Genomic DNA, 27,489 nt, shown 5'->3' on the forward strand with positions numbered 1-27,489 from the left:
AAGACATATTTAGTCAAAATGGATGAAAGACAATTCTACCTTAATCACAGATCCTGTATAAAAGAAACACAAAATTCCGGAAGATAAAGGAACTAATTGAAGATTGCCAAGATTAAGTAAATAAAGACACAAACACGAGACAAATAAAAAAATACCAGCTATACATAGACATTAATTAACAAAAGACATAAGCATAACAACAAAGACACCAAGCAAAGTTAGACATAAGACAAAGACTAGATCATTTGGAACATAATTTTTTCAAAGAATTCAACAAAGACAAGTACAATGATTCAAAGTGTGATATTTCAAACATTAAACAATGCTGAGATTCAAATTAACAGGGGCAATTACTGAAATAAAATAAATATCATCCAAGTTTGATGACCTCTAATATGTCATTGCCTTTCTCTCAAATATCTTAATACTCTCAAAGCTTGTGAATTATTTTGTGGACAAGGAAACAGAAAAACCATTACCATCTTACAATTAACTCTGTTATAGTAAGTAATGAATAAACAAAAAGAAATATCACAGAGTTCTTGAAATGAGACATGTAAGGAAAAAACAAGGCATTAATTTCAAATTATCACACTAAACGGCAATTAAGGTATATAATGAAAAGTAATCTTTAATTTGTGTTCCTTGTCGAAGTGCAATTGAATAAACATTAATTATACTGTATAAACTACATCTGATTCACCATCTCAACTGGATGTTGTTCACGCTTCTAATTGCTATCCTCATATTTGAAATGGAAGTATCTGTTTTTCATTAGAACATAAAATAGATAAATCACAACTGATGGACATGTATACCACTGCTGCCTCAACAGAGTTATGCTCCTTGTTGCCTTGACTACCAGATCCTGCCGTCAGCGTAGGCTGGGTGGGCTAGTCGGTAGGCATGGCGTTTCCAAGACTCTTCTGTTGTCCTCTGAATTAACCGTCTAAGGTCCTGCTCCTCTTTTTGTCTTAACTTCATTCTCAACTCTAGGTCTTCCCTGTTTGATTACATATCAAAATGATGTATACTGCATTTATAATGGTGACTTGTTATAAAAATTATTGTTGCTCTTTTTTTGTTCAGGTAAAAGATGTTTATGCATAACAAAATTCTCATAAGCCTTACTAGTCACTGGAGTGAAACAGGTAGGTTTCTTTCTGAGTGACCTTATATTAAAGTTCTCTTTATTTTTATCTGTCCCTTTGTAAACTTGAGGACTTGTACCTATCTCCACTTAATTATGACATGATAAAATATGCCCCCCCACCCCACCCCCTCAAAATCCAACAAACATATTCAGTGAGATATTCTACACAGCATGAAAATAAATGGATATCTAATTTGACTGTTTTTATCCAATACTTGGGAAAAACACCTTTAAAGACCTTCCCTATACAATAAAAAAAATGTATATACATTTCTTTGTAAAATCTGGACCTCTGCTGTGTGCTTTGCCTATCCTTGGGGTCAAAAATTGAACAATTTCAAAATTTCACTACAAAATGCTTCAAATTTGGCATTTTGTAGCCTTGTGAATTGAGAAGATGATTTTTAAAGTTTTCCATTACATAATCTCTTTGTTAAACTTTGGAGCCCTCATTATGACCCCATCCCTAGTCCCTGCCTCCTTCTTTACATTAAGATGCCTGTTAGCGTAAAACAATTTGATTCTTCTAGATATCGAGATGACACTTCCAAAAACATTTCAATGTAAAACTTCAGACTCCTTCTTCAGTAGCCAATTCTCAATCCCAGGGACCTTATTAACTATAAAGCACAACCTAATTAAGTTCTATTATTTCTTTTGCAGTGTTTTATAATTATTTTTTTGAATGGCCCCACTGTATCTTCACTCTCTCTTAATTGTATCTTCATTTGGAAGAGGAATGGCCTCTCATTACAACATTTTCATCATCTAAAAATGCTTAAATTGTGCCAATTTGCCCCATGCATATGGTGATGGGGAAGCAAAAAAAAAAAAAAAGGTCAAAAGTTTACAAATGTTCAGCTATGAACAAATAAAGAGGACTCTTGGATTTAATTTTTCTCATATAATTAACAAACCTGTAGTCAGATGAAAATGGCTCTGAAAGAGATTATGATGAAATTAACAACAGTAACTTACTTGGCCTTCTGAGCTGCCACTGAATGTTCATCATCATCTACTTTTACTTTCACCCTTGATATAATAAAGGATTGTCCAAAGACCTTTGCCTGCAAGAAAATTCATTTTAAAAAGATTAATACTTTTTTTTTTAAACTTTAATTAAAGGACACAATACAGCAAAGCCTCTTCAAACTGATTCCTGTAGAGATTTTTTTGTGACCTCTCCTGAGTTGTAGAAATCCACTGCTTTCTGTAGCGACTCTTCATCTGCCATCAGTGCCCACCCAACACCACTAACACTCCGAGTCACTGGGTCCTGCCAATACCAAAAAATAAATCTCAGTGTTTTAGGTTAATATTATTCAAGGTATGAACACCAACTTATCGTGTCACCTGCAGAGCAGAATGACGCTTAGGGATCAATTTCCCCACTGTCTGTTTGCCTGTCTGTCTGTCACACCTTACAGCTTGAGAACTGTACGAGGTAAGGATTTGAAAAAAATTGTTCATTTATGGCTTGTCATAATGGTTTTTGTAAAATACAATGGTTACCTTAGATGCATCAATGGTTACCTTAGATGCATCATCTATGCAAGTTTAATCATAACAGGCCATAATATTATATAGCTACTCCAAAAACATTACCCTGGTCACTCATCTGGAAAATGTAGCTAGGTCAGATTCAGAATCCAAAGCAAGTCTGAAAGTGTCCATCCCTAGATACATCACTCATGCTAATTTGATTAAAATATGGCTAAAATTACAATGTAACTCATGTGGAAAATCTAGGTCAGATCCAGCATCTGAAGCATGTTGGTTAGTGTACATCTCTAGATGCATCATTCAAGCAAGTTGGTCCAGATAGGGCTTATAGTTACCTGGGAAAGGACCTGTTCCAAAAACCTTAACCTGGTCACTTATCTGGAAAATCTAGGCTAGATCCAGCACCCGAGGTAGGGCTTATAGTTAGGTACCTGCTCCAAAAACTTTAATCTGGTCACACATCTGGTAATCTAGGTCAGATCCAGCATTTGAAGCAAGTGTGGTAGTGTCCATCCCTAGTTTGGTCCAGGCAGGACTTTTAGTTACTTGGGAATGAACTTAAATTGCTCCTAAAACTTTAACTTGGATGCCAATGCTGGGGGTATAACATAAGCTCATCATGACTTTGTCGAGGTGAACTAATAAAAAAAATAAGGCTGAAACAGTTTTAAAAAAAAAAAACATTCACCTTTCTTTTTTGATTATGTTCAGATTTTGCAGTATTAAAATTGTCAAAAATATCAGCACCCCCCCCCCCCCCCATTGTATCGACATACTGACGAGTGTATATTCTATTACTAAATCAACAGAAGCCTAATGGTGTGCATTTTTGATATTTCTTGATGATAACATGAAACTTACTACATACAGACTACTTTGGATATATTAAAATTCAAGGGACCAACACATTTTTTTCAATATAAAAAAAGTTCAAAATTATCGCTGGACTTCGAGGTTTCAACAACAGTGGCATTAGCTGCTTGTAAAGTGTATCATTGCTAGTGTATGCTCGGATTTCCAAAAATACATTGCAAAATTTGGATTTATATCCCATTTTTTATTATGGCCAACATTAATTCATTTTAATTATATGTAAAGTCAAGGTTTTTCATTATTGGGGATTAGCAGCTTACACAAGAATGTGTTCAAAAGTGATGTCAATATAGAATGAGATACCAGAGGCATTACAACAATTTCTGTCTCTGCAAGATCCTCTCAGTAATTATTTCTAATTAAAAAATCTGCAGTGAAAATATATTACTGATGTCAAATCATGAAAATATATCTACTGACACCTCAGCATATGATATGTCAATAACCGTGACAATGACTGGCCAGGAGGAGAAGTTCAACAGAACTCAATATAAAAACCACTCATTATCAGCTCAGTAAACCAATAATTGACTTCAAAATGGTGATAATTCAAATTAAGTGATTTCAATTTAACTGATATTTTATTGCAAAAATAATGAGACTTCGAATTTAGTTTTATTCAAAATAAGCAATTTTTCACAACAATTTCAAGGGGACTAGGATGTACCAGGTAATTGACATTTAGCAGAAATGAATATACTTAACTTTTTAGTTTTGTAAAAGTTTCAAGGACACGACTTTTTGATGTTTTGTTGACAGATATAACAAGAAATTGTCTATGATAAAGAGTCAGAAACAAATTGAAATGTAATTTACATATTAAACAATGTTATTTGTTCAAAAAGGTGGATAATTGTGTGAGACAAACCTTCATCAGACAGACTTCCTGTAGGTTACAGTCAGCATCCATTTCTAGTATGGCCTCCAGTTTCTGTGTAGTGGAGCTAGCAGGGAGATTACTGAGATACAAACACCGGTCTCTGTTGTCTGGTAACTGTAAACACAGGAAAACAAGTTACAGTTTGTAAGTCAAATATTACATTACAGTTTGTCAGTCAAATATTACATTATAAATTGTCAGTCAAATATAACATTACAGTTTGTCAGTCAAATATTACAATAGAGTTTGTCAGTCAAATATTACATTACACTTTGTCAGTTAAATATTACAGTTTGTCAGTCAAATATTACAATACAATTTGTCAGTCAAATATTACATTACAGTTTGTCAGTCAAATATTACATTACAGTTTGTCAATCAAATATTACATTACAGTTTGTCAATCAAATATTACAATTGAGTTTGTCAGTCAAATATTATGTAACATTATACTATGGAAGTCAAATATTATATTACACTTTGTGTCAGTCAAATATTATATTACACTTTGTGTCAGTCAAATATTACATTACAGTTTGTTAGTCAAATATTACACTACACTATGTAAGTCAAATATTATATTACACTTTGAGTCAGTCAAATATTACATTACAGTTTGTTAGTCAAATATAACACTACACTACACTACAAGTCAAATATTATAAAACAGTAAGTCAGTCAATAATTGCATTACAGTTTGTAATTAATTATTACAATACAGTTTGTCAGTAATTCATATAACAGTTTTTTTAATCAGATATAGTACATAACAATTTTATGTCATTAAGATTTTACATAACAGTATGCCATTCAGATATTACATAACATTTTGTCAGTCAGATATGACATAACATTTTACCAGCCTGATATTACATTCTGTCAGTCAGATATAACATTACATTTTGTCAGTCAGATATTACATAACAGTTGGTCAGTCTAATGTTATATTACAGTTTGTCAGTCAAATATTACAATACAATTTGTCAGTCAAATATTATATTACTTTTTGTCAGTCAGATATTACCTTCTGTCAGTCAGATATTGCATTAAATTATGTCAGTCAGATATTGCATTACCTTCTGTCAGTTAGATATTACATTTTGTCAGTCAGATATTACATAACAGTTGGTCAGTCTAATGTTATATTACAGTTTGTCAGTCAGAATTATAACATACATACAGGCCAAAATACTTGCTCCCTCCTAACAACTTCTCTATGATGATCCAGTTCTATAGTGACTGTATATAAATGTAAATGTTCACAGGTTACCTACCTCTAGCCAAGATGGAGCATCAGCTGTTGGTCTATTCAGCCCTGTTATCATTCTCCAATGCTCACTGGACCACACAGGAATCTCTGATCCTTAAGAATGGATTAAAGTTTTTTTCCCTATAATCTCTTTTCTATGTACAGTAAAACATGCTTATAATGAAGTGCTAAGGACAGACAATTTTGCTTCATTATCAAGTAAATTTGTTATATCCATTAACTCAAAGTATTTTATACATTTTAAAGCTACAATGAATTGAAATCACTTCGTTGTAAGCCTCAATTTATTATCACCGTGTTTTAATGTATTCACTTTTTAAGTAGATTTTACGAGTAGTTTTTTCCCAACTCTGTAGTGTTTGTTTCAGATCTGCCCTAAACAGGCTAAAGCTGCTGCAAGTTTTGAAAAAACAGCAGCTTGCATGAAGATCAATTGTGGCCAGCAGGCTCCCACTTGATGCTTTATAGCCTTTGTCCAAATACAACATGGCAGCCAAAAATTGAATTTTGGCGGTCTGTTGTTGGGTTCCTGTTGTTTATATTTGTTGATCATTGAGCCCAACATTAAAATTTCTCTTGAACCCAATCAAATTGTACAAGGTAACTGCTTACAAAACTGCTTAGGAAAACTGTCTTCTCCTCAAGCACAGGCGACCAAGATATAACTGCTAGGGAAACTGATTACTGCTTAAAAACTGCTATGGAAAACTGTTTACTCCAATGGCACTAGCAGTCACAAAAGAACAGAAAAAGCCAAACTGCCTGAAACTGTTTGAAAACTGCTTAAAATTTGCAAAACTGCTAAAGAACTGTCTAATAACTGCCTATATAGGCAGTTCACTTTTCCATGGGGAATTAGCTTTCTTTTCTGTAAGAGTTCTTTATTGGCTGTGTTTTGTATTGAATATAGCACTTCCTGCATCTAACGTGAAATCGTGAATGAAAACCAGAAATGTCTTAATATGACTAAAGTACTGTCACAACAATTTATGTATGTTAAAATATGCCCGCACCAGTGGAGAAAAAGAGAAGGGGCATTTTATGAAAAAAAATTTCTTGTTGAACTGTAATTGGTTGAAAGATTTAACAAATCTGGTTGTGAGCAGTCTCTTCAAGTCCAGTCAAAAGAATGACCCTTCATAGGCCTAGCATTAACCTAGGATTTACATTAGACCAATCCTTTGTCATGGACAGCAGGGTAAATAATAGTGTGTTGCATAATTCTAGAAGAGGACTCATCTAGCATTACAATTTAAAGTGAAATTGCTACTTGTGAAGGAGTACTGTACATGTAAATGCATTTTCATACAATAAACTTAATCTAATCTGGGAACCCAGAACCCATTGGACATGAATTAGAAAACTACATATTACTCATTGTAATCTTGTAAACATGACCGTGTTTCTTGTATGTTTGTTTGTTTCTTCTATGTCAAGATTAGATTACTTTGAATAAGTTAAAAATATAACAAAATCACGTACAGGTTCTTTTTAAATAATCTTCTCGTGTATAAACACAATTTATAACAATTTATAAAAACAAAAATTACAGAATATGGTTTAAATCACCAATAGTAACATGTATATACCTGAACCTTTCAGAACGGCACAAATGGTTAGGATGTCAGTGTAAGTCAGCAGAGGGGGTTTCTCAATGACGTAATCTGTCTTAATCCGAACGCTGTCCAACATCTGACCAATGTCACCTACAAATTACATATTATAGAGTCTCCACACATTCAGTAGAATCTTATAAGGGGTCTTACACCAACATGCTTCAATGTATAGTATATGTTAATTGTATAAGAAATAAAAAAAGATTTTATTCCAATTAAAGCAAATTTCTTTAGTTATTAAAAAAAACAAAACATTTTGATTACCAATATAAGTTGGGAAATTTTTACAATCAATTTTTTTCAATGAATGGGGAAACAATATCTGAGGGGGGAAATTGCATCATTATTAAATGGATTAGTGTTCATTTTAAAAATTTCTACACAATTACTGTGTAAGGGTTGTCCAAAAATTCTGTAGACTAATGTCACAATAATTTTGTTTGAACCCAGTGTCATAAATTAATGAAACTTTGTACATGTACAAAGATTAAACCAACAGTAACAATAAATTCTAAGGCACAGATATGGAGTAATTACAAGTGTAAATTTAATATTTCACTGTCTTACAGGTGTCTAAAAAAGCAGTGCAGTACCCAAAAATTGCAATTAAAAATTGTGGCCCGACACTACCCAAGGGGGCCATGATTTGAACAATTTAGAATCTTCTCTACCTCAGGAAGCTTCCATATAAATTTCATGATTTGAATAATTTAGAATCTACACTACCCCAGGATGCTTGCATATAAGTTTCAGCTTTTCTGGCCCAGTGGTTCTTGAGAAGAAGACAGATTTTTTCCATTATATTTCAATGTAAAACTTGGATTCCCTATTGTGGCCCCACCCTACCCCCATGGACCATGATTTGAACAATTTAAATCTACACTACCCCAGGATGCTTTCACATAAGTTTCAGCTTTTTTGGCCCAGTGGTTCTTGAGAAGACTTTTTAATGACCCTAGCCTATATTTGTCTTTTCTTGATTATCTCCCCTTGGCCCTTCATTTTAACAATATATATTTCCCTTCACCTAAAGATGCTTTGTACCAACTTTGGTTAAAATTGGCCCTTTGGTTCTTGAGAAGAAGATGATGATGTGAAAAGTATACAGACGGACAGACAGACGGACGAAGGACAACAGGTGATCAGAAAAGCTCACTTTTCAAAATTAATAATAAATTCATATCATGATAATTTATTGCACACTTATAACTAGAATCCTTATTATATGATAAAAGATATGAGCTCAGTCTACGGAATTTTGGGACAACCCTTGTATATGATACAAGATAAAATCATTGTAGCACGGAGTGGATAGTTCTTGCCTATATACCCCAGCTCAAGCAGTTATTGTAGGGTAGAATAGACAGTTCTTATCTATAAAACCCCAGCTCAAACAGTTATTGTAGGGTAGAATAGACAGTTCTTGCATGTCCCCCTCCCCCTCAATAGCAGTCATTGTAGGGTAGGGTAGAGAATTCTTGTTTGTGTTACCCTCCCCCCCCCCCCCAGCAGTCATTGTAGGGTAGAGTAGAGATTTGTTTTCATCCGTGTTGCCCCCCCCCCCCCCCATCCCCAAAGCAGTCATTGTAGATTGTAGGGTAGAGGAGTGATTTATTATCTGTGTTGCCCCCCTCCCCAGCACTGTAGGGTAGAGTAAAGAATTCTTATCTGTTCTCCCCCTACCCCAACCCCAGCAGTCATTGTACGGTAGAGTAGACAGTTCTTATCTGTGCCCCCTTCCCCCCTCCCCTGCAGTTTTTGTAGAGAATTCTTACCTGTGTTGCCCCCCAGCTCTGTCAGTCGGACCACCAGACCCTCAGGTAGTTTGGGAAGATCACAGGATCCCGGCTGTATCTTGTCTCCTGTCTTCTTTATTTTAAATCCTGTTTGTTGTAATTAAAAGTTAGTGGAGACTGTCAACACTAGTGACAGGAATCAGTAAGAAGGTCATAATCAATGATTGGTTTTCTGTAAAAGACTAATTATGAGTTTTAATTAACACAAAATCAAATATTTTCATGATAAACTACTAAGAGAGAATAATTAATTAAAACATAATGTTTCCTATGCAAAAAAAGTTTTTTCTTTGGTGGTTACTGCCAATAATTATAAATGTTCATTTATATAATTAGTTTAAAAAAATAACTCAATGTCACCTTGAAAAAATATACTAAATACAAGTATGAAGGCTGATATATTTATAGGAATGTGCATCAGTGCAGAAAAAGCCTGATGCGCTTTTAGGATATTAGATAGATCAGGACTGGAATCTTGTACTACATATACTGTACATTGGCAAATAATCACGATGGTTTTAATTTCACTATGTTCACAATTCATCATTTTTCCGTGAAATTAAACGCATAGTGAATGCTATCATTAGTTTTTAACAAGAGGCCCAGGGGCCACATCGCTCACCTGAGCACTATGGCTAGGAAAAAGCAGAAATCACTTCAATCTTGAAAGGTTGAAAAGTTTAAATATAAAAGTGGTTGGGGGGGGGGGGTGTCATGAATTGAACAAATTTGAATCTACATTATCTGAGGATGCTTCCATTTAAATATGACCAATCATGGCTATGCTGTTCTTGAGTAGAAGATTTTTAAAGATTTAACCTATGTATTCCTATGTAAAACTTTGATCACCCATTGTGGCCCCATCCGACCCCCAGGGGTCATGTTTGAACAAACTTGAATGTACCCTATCTAAGAATGCTTCCATATCATGGACCAATCATGGCTTTGCTATTCTTAACAAATAGTTTTTTTAAAGATTTTTACTATGTGTTCCAATGTAAAACTTTGATCGCCCATTGTGGCCCCACCAGACCCCCGGGGGTCATGATTCGAACAAATTTGTATGTACACTATCTGAGGATGCTACCATATAAATATGACCAATCATGGCTTTGCTATTCTTAACAAATAGTTTTTTTTAAAGATTTTTACTATGTGTTCCTATGTAAAACTTTGATCGCCCATTGTGGCCCCACCCGACCCCCGGGGATCATGATTTGAACACATTTGAATGTACACTATATGAGGATGCTACCATATAAATATGACCAATCATGGCTTTGCTGTTCTTGAGAAGAAGATTTTTACTATGTGTTCCTATGTAAAACTTTGATCGCCCATTGTGGCTCCACCAGACCCCCCGGAGGTCATGAGTTGAATAAATTTGAATGTACACTATCTGAGGATGCTTCCATGTAAATATGACCAATCATGGCTTTGCTGTTCTTGAGAAAAAGATTTTTGAAGATTTTTCCTATATATTCCAATGTAAAACTTTGATCGCCCATTGTGGTCCCACCCAACCCCCGGGGGTCATGAATTGAACAAACTTGAATCTACACTACCTGAGGATGCTACCATATAAATATGACCAATTATAGCTTTGTTGTTCTTGAGAAGAAGATTTTTAAAGATTTTTCCTATATATTCCTATGTAAAACTTCGATCGCCCATTGTGGCCCCACCTGACCCCCGGGGGTCATGATTTGAACAAACTTAAATCTACACTACCTGAGGATGCTTTCAAGTAAATATGACCAATTATGGCTTTGCTGTTCTTGAGAAGAAAATTTTTAAAGATTTTTCCTATATATTCCTATGTAACACTTTGATCGCCCATTGTGGCCACACCCTACCCCAGGGGTCATGATTTGAACAAACTTGAATCTACACTACCTGAGGATGCTTCCAAGTAAATATGACCAATCATGGCTTTGCTTTTCTTGAGAAGAAGATTTTTGAAGATTTTTCCTATATATTCCTATGTTAAACTTTGATCGCCCATTGTGGCCCCACCCGACCCCCGGGGGTCATGATTTGAAGAAACTTGAATCTACACTATCTGAGGATGCTACCATATAAATATGACCAATCTTGGCTTTACTGTTCTTAAGAAGAAAATTTTTAAAGATTTTTCCTGTATATTTCCTATGTAAAACTTTGATTGCCCATTGTGGCCCCACCCTACCCCCGGGGGTCATGATTGAACAAACTTAAATCTTCACTACCTGAGGATGCTTCCACATAAGTTTCATGTTTTCAAGCACAGTGGTTCTTGAGAAGAAGATTTTTTAATGATGCCATTAATTTTTCACGAATTCTTAATTATCTCCCCTTGGAAGAAGGCGTGGCCCTTCATTTGAACAAACTTGAATCCCTTTTACCCAAGGATACTTTGTGGCAAGTTTGGTTGAAATTGGCCCAGTGGTTCTTGAGAAGAAGTCGAAAATGTGAAAAAGTTTACAGACGGACAGACAGACGGACTACAGACAAAATATGATCAGAAAAGCTCACTTGAGCCTTCGGCTCAGGTGAGCTAAAAACAGATGTTTGATATGCAATTCCTTGATAACATTCTATGTATACACGGCATATCTCGTTGTTAATATACTGTAACACTTGGCTACAATTGGTTAGGTTTACCAAAAAAAAAATCATACACTAGGGTTGTCCTAGAAAATCGTAGATAGGGAAAACAGTATATTTTCTCTTTGCTAAATAATATTTCTTTTTCTCGTTATAGTAAAAAGCAACATTTTATGATCACAAATTTCAAGTTTTATGATGGTAACACACTTAATAAACAAGAGGCCCAAGGGCCTCAACAGTCACCTGAGCACAACAATTTAGAGGATCCATAAACTGATAAATGAAGCTTTGTTGCAAAAAAGCAAGAAGAATAGTACTATTAAGATCAACAAAATAATTCTTCTAGTATCTATCTATCTGTCCCCCATTTATCACTTTTATCTTGCAGACTTTTAACAAAATGTCAATTACCTCTCACACTGACCTCACTTGGCCTTTGAAGAACATTTAAAAAGATAAGTTATTTTTGTTTCATTTTTATTTATGTATTATTTCCAAGTCTACCTGATCATTTAGACTAAGAAAGTACTTTCTGTATTATACAATAAATGTTCTTGCATACTTCTGTTATTCTATTAACCTTTCAAATACATTATCTACAGTGATTAATTCTCAAAGGTGAATGGCAAAGAGGAATAACATCACTCAGTAGAATACAAATTAATAGAGCCCTGGTCAGGACCAGAGCACTTGACTAAATGGTCCAGATGTTCAAAATTCTGGTACAAATACTCTTGCTTATTAAAACTTTTTACTCTGTTTGCCTCCAATATGCCCAGGAGCAGATAAGATCTTCAAAGAAATAATGCATTTTCACTATTTAAAACAGCCCTACCCTAACACCAGAACACATGACCTAGGGTCATGAAATTTAGAAATTTGGAAGAAGTACCCTCATCATCATAACTATGCAATTACATGTAGTTGAAGATTTTCAAAGAATTCACCCATTTTCACTAGATTATCAATAGAGCCCCCCCCCCCCCCCCTTCCCCGCCACAGACACAACAGAACCCTGAGACCACAGGTTTTAAAAATTTTGTAATAGCATCCTTGCTCATCATAACTATACACTTGTTTCTTTGCTTTATAACCAGTAGCAGAAAAAATATTTTGAAAGAAATTAAGAATTTTCACTATGTAATCAATAGAGTCCCCTCCTCTTTCACCAGAACCCCTGACTCTGGGGACATGAATTTCACAATTTTGGAAGAGGTATTCTTGCTTATCATAACCATGCAATTCCTTTGTTTAAATAATATCCAGGAGCAGAGAAGAAGATTTTCAAAGATTTAATGCATTTTCACTATATAATCAATAGAGCCCCACCCTAACACCAGAACCCCTGACCCAGAGGCCATAAAAGTCACAATTTTGGAAGAGGCAGTCTTGCTCAACATAACATTGTACTTAGTTTATCTAATACCCAGGAGCAGAGAAGAAGATTTTCAAAGAAATAATGCATTTTCACTATGTGATCTATATAGCCCCACCTAGCACCAGAACCCCTGACCCAGGGGCTATGAATTTCACAATTTTGGTAGAGGACTCAATGCTTATTACAATCATGCCAACAGTTTGACTTCTTGATGTCCAGGAGTAAAGAAGAAGATTTTTAAAGATTGCATTAAATTTGGTGGTTTTAGCCCCACCCCTCAGGCCCCAGGGGGGCAGGGACCATGAAAGTCACAATTTTGTCCCCCTTCACCCATAGATGTTATATACCAAAATTGGTTGGAATTGGTTGAGCGGTTTCAGAGAAGAAGCTGAAAATGTTTAAATGTTAGCGCATGACGCACAGATAAAAACGGATAGCAATAGATCACCTGAGTGACTCAGGTGACCCTAAAAAATGGGAAAATGAAAGAAGCAAGTATTAATCGGCGCACGAAATCGAGGAAAAGAACGAGGGCGCTTTTGATTGGCATTCGGCAGGAATCTGGGCGCACTTGAAAAGTGAAAATTTCATTGATCTGTCACATGAAATTTTAGCATTTTCTTGATGTCACGGGTTCCTATGAAATAGGAAAGGGACATATTTTCCCGATATTATATTTTGATTTGCTAAAAAAGAACGTTAAAATTGGCTAAATGAGTCATATGGTACAAAATGTTACATTTTTAAACACGTTTTTCTAAAAATTTGCTACCTCTGAGTCATCTCTCTATGATTTTGAGAAGTTATTTGTGTGCATTTTAATTCAGAGAAACAAACAAACATTTGTAAAAAATAGAGAGAGGACTCAGAGACGATAAAAAATTAACTTTTTGAGTTAAATATATTTAAAATTACATACATGTACTTTTGTACTGTGTCAGTGTTCTTAACTCAGAGGATTACTATTGTTTAATAATTATTTTGAATCTTTCATTGCAAATTGCAGAATGAAGGCAGATATTAATAATATTTTAACTTGAATGAACATATAAATCCAGTTTCCCCGGAAATTTTTCGATATATTTTTTTTTATCTGGGTACTTAGATTTTGTATATCAGTGGTTTAATTTACATAGAATTGAATATTTTAGTTCCAACTGGATATAGTACGTTGTATTTCAAAATGAAATAAAATTCTTCAAGCTTTAAGCTTTCTTTGATCCTTTACAGGAAAGAAGAGTTTAAAAAGGGGTGAAACTCTTAGATGACTAAATATTATATATATATATATATATATATATATATATATATATATATATATATATATATATATATATATATATATATAAATAAAAATCCAAACAAGAGGCCCATGGGCCACATCGCTCACCTGAGCACATTGGCTAGGAAAAAAAGCAAAATCAGTACAGTATTGAAAAGTTTACAGGGAGGGGGGGTGTTGAATTTTAAACTACCTGATGATGCTTTCATATCAATATAACAAATGGCTCTGTTGTTCCTGAGCAGCAGATTTTTTTCCCATATATTCATTTGTTAAAATTTGATCCCCCATTGTGGCCCCACCCTACCCCCGGGGGCCCTCATTTGAACAAATTTTATTCTACACTACCCAAAGATGCCTCCATATCAATTTGACTAATCATGGCTTTTCTGTTCTTGAGAAAAAGACTTTTTCCTATATATTCCTCTGTAAACTTTGATCACCCATTGTGGCCCCAACCTATCCCCGGGGTAATGATTTGAACAAACTTGAATCTTCACTATCTGAGGATGCTTCCATATAAATATGACCAATCATGGCTTTACTGTTCTTAAGAAGAAGATTTTTAATGATAATTTCCTACATATTTCTATGTAAAACTTTGATCCCCAATTGTGGCCCAACCCTACCCCCGGGGGTCATGATTTGAGCAAATTTGAATCTTCACTACCTGAGTGTCACATTAAAATCATCCTAACATATTTTAAATTTCATGTACATATCCCGTGGGGAACCCCTTCGTTTTAAATGTGTTATTACTGTACATATCCTTCACTGAACCTCAGTTCACTGGACCTTAAAACCCGCCAGTCCGTGCCAGTTAGTTTGGACGCGGCAGTCCAGAGAGGAGGACGCCTTTATCTCCTCTTATATCTTTGTTTTTTACATGTATGTACCCTTGTGATTCATGACAGTGCTTGCTCTGGTGTGATATTATTTTTAACAGTGTAATGGTCCAGCTTTTCTGAGGTAAGGCTTATATTTATAATTCTATTTTAGTTATTTCTTATATATTATTCATTTGTCCTAAAACATCCAGTCACCGCATTTCTCATCATTTTTAGCATGTGTGTTTCCTTTAATTTGATTTCTATCTATAGTAACACGTATTTAAATATTTCAAAGTACGGTGTACAATTTCTGTCAAAATTGTTGTCCGTAAAGTAGCAATTCGCAATATTGCATTTGTGTAAGAGTTGTATGTATAATTTAAACAACTCATGTGTGTGTAATTGAGTCTTATCTAAGACGTGTCCATTATCTATAAATCTGATAATGAGTGTAATGTGTATTTGTGTAAAGCCACTAGAGCTTGTAAGTAAAACTTGTATGTATATGTTGGAGCAGGTTCCATCCATATGTCAGAGTTTTTGTACAACAGTGAGGCCACCCAGTGCCTAAAGTCCGCCCGTGGCGTGTAGTAGATAGGCCAGCCAGCTTTGGAACCTAGAGTCCATCCTCCAGCCTGTGAGGTGGAAAAGCCAGCGGCGAGACGGGAAATTACGACAAACAACAACAATGACATTTGTATATAGTATCATCATTAATTAAACATGTAAATTGTAAACAAAAGCATTTGAGTTGTATTTTAATTAGTTAAAAGATAAATCCGCTCGACAATCTGTGACACTGAGGATGCTTCCATATAAATATGACCAATCATGGCTTTACTGTTCTTAAGAAGAAGATTTTAGAGATATTTTCCTATATATTTCTATGTAAAACTTTGATCCCTCATTGTGGCCCCACCCTACCCCTGGGGGTCATGATTTGAACAAACTTGAATCTTCACTACCTGAGGAAGCTTCCATATAAATATGACCAATCATGGCTTTGCTGTTCTTAAGAAGAAGATTTTGAAAGATATTTTCCTATATATATCTATGTAAAACTTTGATCCCCCATTGTGGCCCCACCCTACCCCCGGGGGTCATGATTTGAACAAACTTGAATCTACACTACCTGAGGATGCTTCCATAAAAATATGACCAATCATGGCTTTGCTGTTCTTAAGTGGAAGATTTTGAAAGATATTTTCCTATATATTCCTATGTAACTTAAGTGGAAGATTTTGAAAGATATTTTCCTATATATTCCTATGTAAAACTTTGATCCCCCATTGTGGCCCCACCCTACCCCCGGGGGACATGATTTGAACAAACTTGAATCTACACTACCTGAGGATGCTTCCATATAAATATGACCAATCTTGGCTTTACTGTTCTTAAGAAGAAGATTTTGAAAGATATTTTCCTATATATTTCAATGTAAAACTTGGATCCCCCATTGTGGTCCCACCCTACCCCCGGGGGTCATGATTTGAACAAATTTGAATCTACACTACCTGAGGATGCTTCCATAAAAATATGACCAATCATGGCTTTGCTGTTCTTAAGAAGAAGATTTTGAAAGATATTTTCCTATATATATCTATGTAAAACTTGGATCCCCCATTGTGGCCCCATCCTACCCCCAGGGGTCATGATTTGAACAAACTTGAATCTACACTACCTGAGGATGCTTCCATATAAATATGACCAATCTTGGCTTTACTGTTCTTAAGAAGAAGATTTTTAAAGATATTTTCCTATATATTTCTATGTAAAACTTGGATCCCCCATTGTGGCCCCACCCTACCCCCAGGGGTCATGATTTGAACAAACTTGAATCTACACTACCTGAGGATGTTTCCACATAAGTTTCATCTTTCCTGGCCCAGTGGTTCTTGAGAAGAAGATTTTTAAATGATGCCATTATTTTTTCACTAATTCCTAATTATCTCCCCTTGAAAGAGGGCGTGGCCCTTCATTTGAACAAACTTGAATCCCCTTTACCCAAGGATGCTTTGTGGCAAGTTTGGTTGAATTTGGCCCAGTGGTTCTTGAGAAGAAGGTGAAAATGTGAAAGGTTTACGACAACGACGACACCAACGACGACAACGACGACGACAGACAACGGACAAATTTTGATCAGAAAAGCTCACTTGAGCCTTTGGCTCAGGTGAGCTAAAAACGTTTAAATACTTTTACGAAATTTAAATTAATTTCTTGCAGCGTGAAATTAAAACCATCGCGACTGGTACTTTTTGAGAAATCGTGAAATTTTAACACTGTGGAATTAAAACGACTTATAGTATATGGCTTATTGATAAAAAATGGAACAACTGATTAAATGAAATAAACTTTTTATGATGGGGTGCTTGGATTATACCAACATTTGACTGATTTTTGATAATAATTCACTTTAAAAGTACATTTGTACAATGACAAAAAAATCCTCCAAACAAACCGAGGTTTTGGGCCAGTTTTGTGTAGACCTCTACCATGTCTGGGATAGTCAGCTGTGAGGCAGTGGTCTGATTCTGTAGATACAGAGTCCTTAATGGGGATTTCCCCCCAATCACAGACACTATAGCGAGGAGACCTGTCTTACCTACAATTACAATATTCACATGACTTAGGATTCCAAAAAGAAATCAATAGTATTACATTTATATGGCTACTTTTGGGATGCTAAAGCAGCTGTAATTTATTTATTTTTTTGGTCTTGGGGTATTTTTCAAAGTTAGACAAAGTACCTCATAATTACTTATATAAAAATCTTGATTTTGGTCACTAATATAGGGAAATCAAGGCAGCCTAGTTTGGTGGTTGTGAACACTTTTTTTTCTGAATCAGAGAACATGGAGAATAAGGATATAATTTCTTATCAAAAGGCATTTCTATAATGTGATAAACTGTATCATAACCAGATACCTAAAAACCTAATGAGACTGGATACAAGTTTAAAGCCTGGATTACTTTTAAAAATAACCCACATAACTGTGCCTGAGATCCTGAGATACAGGAAGTAAGCCTGGGTTGCCTTAACCATATTTTTGTGACTGAGATTCTGAGACAGAGGCATTGAGTTTGAATTGCCTTACCCACATTATTGTGACTGAGATTGTATTTGAGATTCTGAGATACAGATACTATTTTAGCCTGGATTGCCTTACCCACATTACTGTGACTGAGATTCTGAGATACAGGTCTGGATTGCCTTACCCACATTATTGAGACTGAGATTCTGAGATAGAAGTACTGAGCCTGGATTGCCTTACCCACATTATTGTGACTGAGATTCTGAGATAGAGGTACTGAGCCTGGATTGCCTTACCCACATTATTGTGACTGAGATTCTGAGATAGAAGTACTGAGTCTGGAATGCCTTACCCACATTATTGTGACTGAGATTCTGAGATAGAAGTACTGAGTCTGGATTGCCTTACCCACATTATTGTGACTGAGATTCTGAGATAGAAGTACTGAGTCTGGATTGCCTTACCCACATTACTGTGACTGAGATTCTGAGATAGAAGTACTGAGTCTGGATTGCCTTACCCACATTACTGTGACTGAGATTCTGAGATACAGGTCTGGATTGTCTTACCCACATTATTGTGACTGAGATTCTGAGATAGAAGTACTGAGCCTGGATTGCCTTACCCACATTATTGTGACTGAGATTCTGAGATAGAAGTACTGAGTCTGGATTGCCTTACCCACATTATTGTGACTGAGATTCTGAGATAGAAGTACTGAGTCTGGAATGCCTTACCCACATTATTGTGACTGAGATTCTGAGATAGAAGTACTGAGTCTGGAATGCCTTACCCACATTATTGTGACTGAGATTCTGAGATAGAAGTACTGAGTCTGGATTGCCTTACCCACATTATTGTGACTGAGATTCTGAGATAGAAGTACTGAGTCTGGATTGCCTTACCCACATTATTGTGACTGAGATTCTGAGATAGAAGTACTGAGTCTGGAATGCCTTACCCACATTATTGTGACTGAGATTCTGAGATAGAAGTACTGAGTCTGGATTGCCTTACCCACATTATTGTGACTGAGATTCAGGCTATGGATTTGTGTCTTGTGCTTTTTATTTGTAAATAAACTTGCTATCTGTTTTGCTCCTTCATCACTGAACTGAAAATAGACAGAAAAACTATTTGATAAGAGTACACATATTCAGTTAGTTATGATCATTGCATGAGGAAACAACTTCAAGTCCTCAGAGAATTTTTACTTGTAAATGGTTGTACCGTATTATCAGAGACATCTAACACTGCCAGTGGGTGTGTCTTGTTAGCTGCTACTGCCTCCACTAAGACCACTACCCCTGGATCCTCCAATCTGTTTCCTGCTAATTTTAGCATCTGTAGTTTTAAGCCTTCTTTGATGACACTACAGAGTGGTTTGATATCTTTGGCTGACAGTGCACAGCTACTCAGACTTAGAGTTGTCAGGTGCCCTTTACTAGCTCCAGCTGAAATAATTACAGGATTTCAGTATTACACACAATTCTGATTCTCCCCATGGGTCAAGCACTCCAATTAATCCATGTCATCAGTGGGAATTTGTTTTCATTACAATAAAGCACAAAAATCTGTTTCAATATTGCCTCCTGCAAAGTCATCTGTAAATTCAATCTTGATATACAATGTACAACGTCTTTTTTTAATCACATCCGATTTTTTACTGACAATTAATACGAGTGGCATATTGAACATATTTAATCAAGAATATATCTTAACAATTTAAGCTGGGGTGTTTTTGAGTTGCCTGCAGAGCAGTGTCCCTTAAGGATCACATTTTGTCTGTCTGACTGTCTGTCACACCTAATGAAAACTGTAAGAGGTATGGATTTGATATTTCGCACATATATTGCTTGGCACTATGGCTTTTGTAAATTATTACAGTTACCAACGTTGTAACCCTTGAACTTGACCTTTGACCTACTTTTCAGAATAGTTCTTAGTTTTGATATACAGCATATTTTTGACATTTTAGAGGTAAATTTATGCTATTTATAATTAATATGTGCACAGTTAGTCAGAAAATATTATGAAAAATACCTGCCTTACAGATCACATAACTTGACCTTTGACCTACTTTGCAAAAACACTCTGGACGAATAATTTAATTCGCATGCTTTGAATATGTAGAGGCAGGGTTTTGATAGTTAGCATTTATGTCACATGTTTATGAGCTTATGACACTGTACTTTGAAACTGTGTGGTATACAGTTACCACACAAACTGAAATTTAAATATTGTGCAAATGAATTGGGATCAGTATACCATAATGGATTGTTGTAGACTGACAATTGCAGTAAAGACAGTCTGAAATCTCTTTGGAGGATTGTTGACTTAAACACATAATAAAATGATAAAAAGTTATTTTCAATGATTTCAATTTCATTATTCATTTAGCTTTGAGAGTGGGGGAATCATATTTCTAATTCCATCCCAGTCTTTCTATCCATGGATTATTATTATTTTTTTTTTTTTGCAAGCAAATTCATGAATAATAAAGTTAGTAAAAAAATAAATAGCTGACCGCTGAAATATTTACTTGCATCTCTAATGATGCTTTAAAGGAGGCAACACAAGATTCCTTGGAATGCTCTAGTAACAATTATGTTTTATATATCACCCCCTTTCTCTCTCTCTCTCTCTCTTACCTAGAAGTTTTTCTAGTGTGTCCATGTTGGCAATTTTTTGTCCATCTAAGATCAGTGTTGTCAGGTTTTTCTCAATAAACAGGTTAGACAGATTGTACAAATCTGGTATCTTTGACTTTCTAACATTGAGATACTGCAGAGAAGGGAGATCACTGCTGATCAACTCCTCGGGTAAACTTTTCACACCACTGCACAAACCAAGTCTTAGTTTCCTAATTGTTGATGGACTCTCCTCTCCTGACAGTAAGATTTAAAAACTGATTTTTAAAAAAGTACACAAATTATTTTTAAAAAATAGTAAAAAGCTTTATTCTATAGATTGATTTATATTAAAAAAATAAATTTCAAAAAGTTTAAATGCTCATTTACATGTATAGGTAATTTTCACAACTCTGGACAACTGTTGTGTAGTCTTTGTTCAACCTTGTTCTTAAACCAATTACAATTTTAATGTGCATGAGCAAAGATCTACATAAATGATACAATATAAGTTACAAATCAAAATTAAAGTTATCATGTGATATACATAAAACCTCTATTTATTCCAATATTGACTGTAGTACTGTCAACTGGCAAGTAGTTTTCTTTCCTGGTTGTCCGACTTTATCATCAAACATTTTACAGTTACTGACTGGGTCTTTGGACCAAAGCCCGTTTTGTTTGATCCCAGAATGGATTTGTTGCTCAAAGTCACTTCAAGCAATAGATCCATTCAAGGGTCAAACAATATCACTTGTTTGTTTAAGGTATTATACATATTGTACACTAATATGACATGCATGGTGCACTCAATCCAAATTTATTTAAATAATTTTTACCTTTTGTTAATTCAGCGAGGAAATGTACACATTTTCCTGTTAGGCCGTCGTTACTACTGATGTCAATTTCAGTCAGTGGAATCTGTCTTCCTTGGTACAGTGTCTGGAAAGCATCAAAGAATTCATCTGTCAAGTGACTGTCACTCAAACTCAGAATCTGTAAGGAAGGCGGAGCATCTCTGGATGGAAGAGCTATATCTGTGTAAATATTATTGTGTTCATCATATAGTTATTTGTAACTGTCTTTTATAAATCTCTATATTCTTTTGAATTTGCCATTTAAATTATCTATCATAAAAACTGATTTTTATTATGAATAAATGAAAAAGTTGTTAAATGCCTATTTTAAATTTGAAAGCATTTTTGACCCACAATACCTTTGGTATCAACAGTTGTGTCTTTAAACTTGGCACCATCAATGGATAAAACTTGTAAATTTGGGTTATTGGCGGCGACAGCAACAAAATGCAGTAAGTGGGAGAGTGACTCAAACTGTTCAGAGAAAACAGAATCAAAGCTAAATCAACAAATCATTTACATTTATACATATAAGAGATATAAATAAATGACGATTTAATAATTGGTATGAATGGATGACAATTTGTTGTACCTCCAGCCCGTTTACATTGAGTTCATTTAGGGATGTGTTCTGTTTCACTCCATCAAGAAGATGGGCAGCTCCTGTCTTGTTTATTTCACAACCAGCCAGTGCCAGAGAGATCAAGCCACAATTCTCCCTCTGTAAAGTGAATTCTACAGTATCAACAACAAGATTAAAACAGAGCGTCACCTCTTATTGTTGATAAAAGAGTCTGTATACATGTATATATTCTAATTTGTCATCTAAAGATGTATCGATCTGTGTCACTGACATGGTATGCCAGACTGATAACAGTCTTATCTGTTACCCAGTTGTTACTGAAGTCCATTAGGACTAACCTTTAATACTTCCCCCAGACCAGCACCTAGTGCAGTCTTATCTGTCACACAGTTATTACTGAAGTCCATTAGGACTAACCTTTAATACTTCCCCCAGACCAGCACCTAGTGCAGTCTTATCTGTTACCTAGTTGTAACTGAAGTCCATTAGGACTAACCTTTAATACTTCCCCCAGACCAGCACCTAGTGCAGTCTTATCTGTTACCCAGTTGTAACTGAAGTCCATTAGGACTAACCTTTAATACTTCTCCCAGACCAGCACCTAGTGCAGTCTTATCTGTCACCCAGTCCAGCACCTAGTGCAGTCTTATCTGTCACCCAGTTGTAACTGAAGTCCATTAGGACTAACCTTTAATACTTCCCCCAGACCAGCACCTAGTGCAGTCTTATCTGTCACCCAGTTATTACTGAAGTCCATTAGGACTAACCTTTAATACTTCCCCCAGACCAGCACCTAGTGCAGTCTTATCTGTCACCCAGTTGTTACTGAAGTCCATTAGGACTAACCTTTAATACTTCCCCCAGACCAGCACCTAGTGCAGTCTTATCTGTCACCCAGTTGTTACTGAAGTCCATTAGGACTAACCTTTAATACTTCCCCCAGACCAGCACCTAGTGTAGTCTTATCTGTCACCCAGTTGTTACTGAAGTCCATTAGGACTAACCTTTAATACTTCCCCCAGACCAGCACCTAGTGCAGTCTTATCTGTCACCCAGTTGTTACTGAAGTCCATTAGGACTAACCTTTAATACTTCCCCCAGACCAGCACCTAGTGCAGTCTTATCTGTTACCCAGTTGTTACTGAAGTCCAGTTCTGTTAGAGAGGTGTTCTCTTGTAGTCCTGCTAGAAAATCCTTCACATCAGTGGATCCTATGTTTTCTGCTCTGTTTCAGATAATAGGGGAGTTATTCTCAGTATATGTCATCATACATAAACAATATCCAAGCATTTATTTGTATATATTTTCTCTATGTTTAATGTATGAAGTCCTTTATTTTTATGGCTTACCTGAAATTCATCAGTGATGTGTTTGTCTTCAGAGCTGGTCCAACACAACGTGAGAAATAATCTTTTCCAAAGTAATTATTTGAAATGTTGAGATAAGACAAGCTCCCATTATGACTCAGCATCAATCCAAGACATTCCTACAAAATAAATAAGTATAAATAACAAATAAATGTATAAACCTTTCAAATGAAGACCATTGGCCACAATGTCCACCTGTGACAACACTTTCTTTTGACACCAGAATACTGCTGTAAATCACCAAATATTTGTGACACCTTATTTTCACCAGAAGGGTATATGGCATTTATAAGCGAGACAAAATTTTCACGAATTCTAACTACATGTATTGACAAAATTTTCACGAATTCTAACTATTGTCCTATATAATCTTTAATAATAAAAATAAAGGCAAGAAGGAAAATTTCGCAAAGAGACAGTCTTATTACACGAAAATAAAGTTCTCGCAAATAAAAAGTTATTTACAGTATGTAAAAATGTATGTTGTATGTATATGTAGAAAACAACTTATTGTAGTCATCACCATAAAATTTGTTAAACTTGAACCCTGATACTGCCATCTAGAATTGACAGCCCTACGTACTTACAGCACTGTCTGTGTCACTAGAATTGACAGCCCTATGTACTTACAGTGCTGTCTGTGTCACTAGAATTGACAGCCCTACGTACTTACAGCGCTGTCTGTGTCAGTTTTGTTGTCGGAGAGATTCAGACACAGAATAGACGTATTGGTACACATGGCCAGACAGAGACTGCGGAAACTCTGGGGTCCCATGTCATTGTGTGATAGGTCCAAATCCTGTAAATATGCCACTACATATTTAATATATCTGTGTAAAATATTACAATTCCACATATTTAACATAACAATATCTGGAAAATATTTACAACAATTTCAAAGATTTTATCTTGAAATGTATATATACATTTTTTACTACTGAACATGTTGTATAAATTATTTAGTCAAGAATTCTAAATACAGCTTGATGTTCAGTTTAATCTAAACCTCAGTGCATCATAAAAGCTATCTCTTGTTAAAATGGCTAATGAAACATTTCTCTGTGGATTAACTGAATTGAAAGTTCATGCTTTTATGAAGTTCTTTTTTTTTTGGGGGGGGGGGGGGGTAATATATTTATTGTTTCAATATAGAAAAGGACATTTTGACTTAAACTATCATATCTCAAAGGGGCCTGTTTTTACCAAATAAACTGAGGGGGCATTTGGATGAAAAGGACTTGTAGAGGACTGTATATGGAGAGGACCATTTTGTTGACACACATTTTCATTTCAGTGTTAAGGAGAAAAAAATTTGTGACCACATACATATAGCATAATTTAGTATCACACAGAAAAAGTACTTCTACAGTATACGCACTGTAAGCTCTGGGTAAAGTGTGAGCTACACTGGTGTAAGAACAGGAAATATATACATGTACTTCTGACATAAGATTTTACAAAAAGTTCTGTAGCCCTTTTCACAAAAAATCTTAAGTTTTTGCGTAAGATTTTTAACTTAAGAATCTCTTACGACAAATCCTAAGTGCGTTTCACGAACGCATTCGTAGCAGATTGAACTTAAGATTTTACTTACGACAGACTTCATCCCTAGCAACGACTTCAATATGCTTTATAATCCTTAAATAAGTGGGTGAAAATAAAAATAAAACATAGTTTTCAACATTTGTCAGCATAACAAACATCATAGACAACAAATATTGAATGCAATCGTTTGTGAAACAAGAAAGTTTAAAATCTGACGTCACAATCACAAGTCTGACGTAAAAGTAGGTCATACGAATATCTTAAGTGAAACTTACATCGTAAATGTTTTGTAGTGTATTTCATTTAATTTTTCGACATTGATTGTGAAAAAAATATAAAATATTATTGGAAAATGCTTTAAAAAGTTCAATGTAACGTGTATTTTGGTTTTTACGGTTATATTTTTACAATAAAATCGGTTTTAAAATACTTAAGAGAGGGTTGGGGCTCTCGTAAAGTTACGACAGATTTTGCACTTATGACTTTCTTAAGAATTTTTGTGAAAACGATTTTTATCATAAGTTTTCACTTAAGATAAAAATATGTCGTAAGATTTTTTGTGAAAAGGTCCACTGCTCTGATCTTGAATTCTGACCTTTTAATATACTCTATATTAGTGGAAATTTTAGTGAGACACAAATTTAGAGATGTCCTTAAAAAATCAGTTTTTAATATTAGTGAGAATAAATTATCACGATTTAATGGTGTGTAGAAAGATAATGGTAACTACTAATGCAGAATAAAATGTTAGCAATATTTAATTTAGCGATCTCAACGCTGTTGCTAAAAATGCCAAAATTGAATCCTCACTAAAATTTCTGCTTATGGGTATACGGTATACACAGAGGTCCGTTTTTACCTTAACTTTGACGTAGACATTTTGTTCAAGGTAAATACTTTACTCACAAGAAATCTATGGATGAAGCATGAATGAGATCAGCATTACCTGTAAATTGGTCATTTTCTTGAGGAGCTCATACAAGGAGAACCCCTGAGGGAGGGCTCTCTGGAGGCAGAGGGAGGTGACATTCTGGGTGACCAGCTTCAGTAGACTTTGACTCTTGACCAGCTGACAGGCAGAACTAATAGCATCATCAAACAATTGCTGGTCCTTGTGAACCTCCGGTATCAATCGTTCCTCAGATTCTCCTGGAGTGCCACCCTCTTTTGGTTTTGATGTCTGAAAAGTCAGAACAAAGACACTGACAAATGTCATTTTTCATGCAAACTTATGAACAGCTGCTTTAAGTCATAGATATCAAATGATCATTCAACGTCTACTTAATGTCTAATTTAAAAAGGTCAGAAATTAGTAAACCCCCGATCTTCACTTACTGGCATTGTTGCTTCTGTACTCTTTATTTGTTCTTTATTGTCTTCACTGCCTGATGCTTTCTCTGGGAGGACAGATTTCTCACTGGGTTTTAGTTCTCCAGATTGCTCTAATTTTTCCAGACTCTGATTGGGTGGCCTAGACTCTGCTGTATTCTGATTGGTGGACTGCCCACCACTATTAACATTTACATTTGTGTCCAGAGGAGCAGGGCTTGGTGAAGAGGATTCTGTTTTTTCTTTGTTGGAAGTTAAAGTTTCCTTGACTGGTGGACTTTTACTGCCACCGCTTCCCATTACCTGGTACACTACAACATAAACCGTGTCCCATAACTTCATTACAACTTTAATTTTTTTTTAATCAAAATCGGGATTATATGTACAGTATATGTCGTTTTGTTTGTGTTGGAGAGGACAATCTAAGTTAACTTGTGTCCAATCCCATTGATTATGTTTCAATAAAATATGTTTAAATCACAAATCATGATTATATTACGTCATTGTTAGAAAAATTAAGGTTCAGTTCAAGAGTTTTCTCCGGCTGTTGTATGTTTTATGAATTAATCTTTAAAAATAAATATAACTGCCTGTAGCATCTGCATGCTGCAACTCTGTAAACGCTGTACTCGTGGATCTTCCTATACTTTATTCACACTGCAGTGTCTGTACACAAGCAAATCATAATAAAGTAAAGATATCCTACCTCATTTACATATGTCTCTTGGTCTTCACAACTATCATGAAAATTTTTCATGTGTAAACTAAATAATGTCAATAATTTGATAACTGACCACAGCGTCGCAATTGCCAGGGACACGAATGCTGATCCCGAGCCCGATGCAAATTAATTGAAGGTACACGAACTCTATAAGTCGTTCACCAAACATTATCAGTGGTTGATGTTTTCTTCATATTATTATAATTTGATTAAGACACATGCTCAACTTAAAGTTACAGTCTCTTCTGTCCCAGA

The 27,489-nt window shown here is 35.3% G+C and overlaps 1 protein-coding gene across 1 annotated transcript; it reads right to left on the bottom strand.

Moving 5' to 3' along the window:
- Positions 1-241: 241 nt before the first annotated feature.
- On the bottom strand, positions 242-27,316 carry LOC133194199 (uncharacterized). Its single transcript, XM_061330213.1, has 20 exons — positions 27,220-27,316; positions 26,520-26,824; positions 26,131-26,364; positions 24,313-24,438; positions 23,622-23,758; positions 23,356-23,497; positions 22,282-22,410; positions 22,049-22,163; positions 21,672-21,869; positions 20,854-21,090; positions 19,433-19,656; positions 19,220-19,316; positions 17,629-17,772; positions 9,071-9,178; positions 7,269-7,385; positions 5,684-5,772; positions 4,398-4,523; positions 2,334-2,429; positions 2,132-2,220; positions 242-1,003 (listed from the first exon to the last, which is right to left on the bottom strand). The coding sequence occupies exons 2-20, from the start codon at positions 26,811-26,813 to the stop codon at positions 859-861; spliced, it is 2,847 nt and encodes a 948-aa protein (XP_061186197.1). The 5' UTR covers positions 26,814-26,824; positions 27,220-27,316; the 3' UTR covers positions 242-858.
- Between the last annotated feature and the right edge of the window lie 173 nt (positions 27,317-27,489).

This window comes from Saccostrea echinata, unplaced genomic scaffold (assembly GCF_033153115.1).
Source record: "Saccostrea echinata isolate AGI-Se365-2 ecotype Australia unplaced genomic scaffold, CSIRO_AGI_Sech_v1 ptg000001l, whole genome shotgun sequence".
NCBI lineage: Eukaryota > Metazoa > Mollusca > Bivalvia > Ostreida > Ostreidae > Saccostrea > Saccostrea echinata.

Excerpts from the sequence above, each read along its gene's own strand:
- LOC133194199 (XM_061330213.1), bottom strand. The coding sequence starts at position 26,813 with ATGGGAAGCGGTGGCAGTAAAAGTCCACCAGTCAAGGAAACTTTAACT. Across the intron at positions 26,365-26,519 it reads GTACAGAAGCAACAATGCCA|ACATCAAAACCAAAAGAGGG; the intron begins GTAAGTGAAGAT and ends CTGACTTTTCAG. Across the intron at positions 22,411-23,355 it reads GTCTGGGGGAAGTATTAAAG|AGGGAGAATTGTGGCTTGAT; the intron begins GTTAGTCCTAAT and ends TTCACTTTACAG.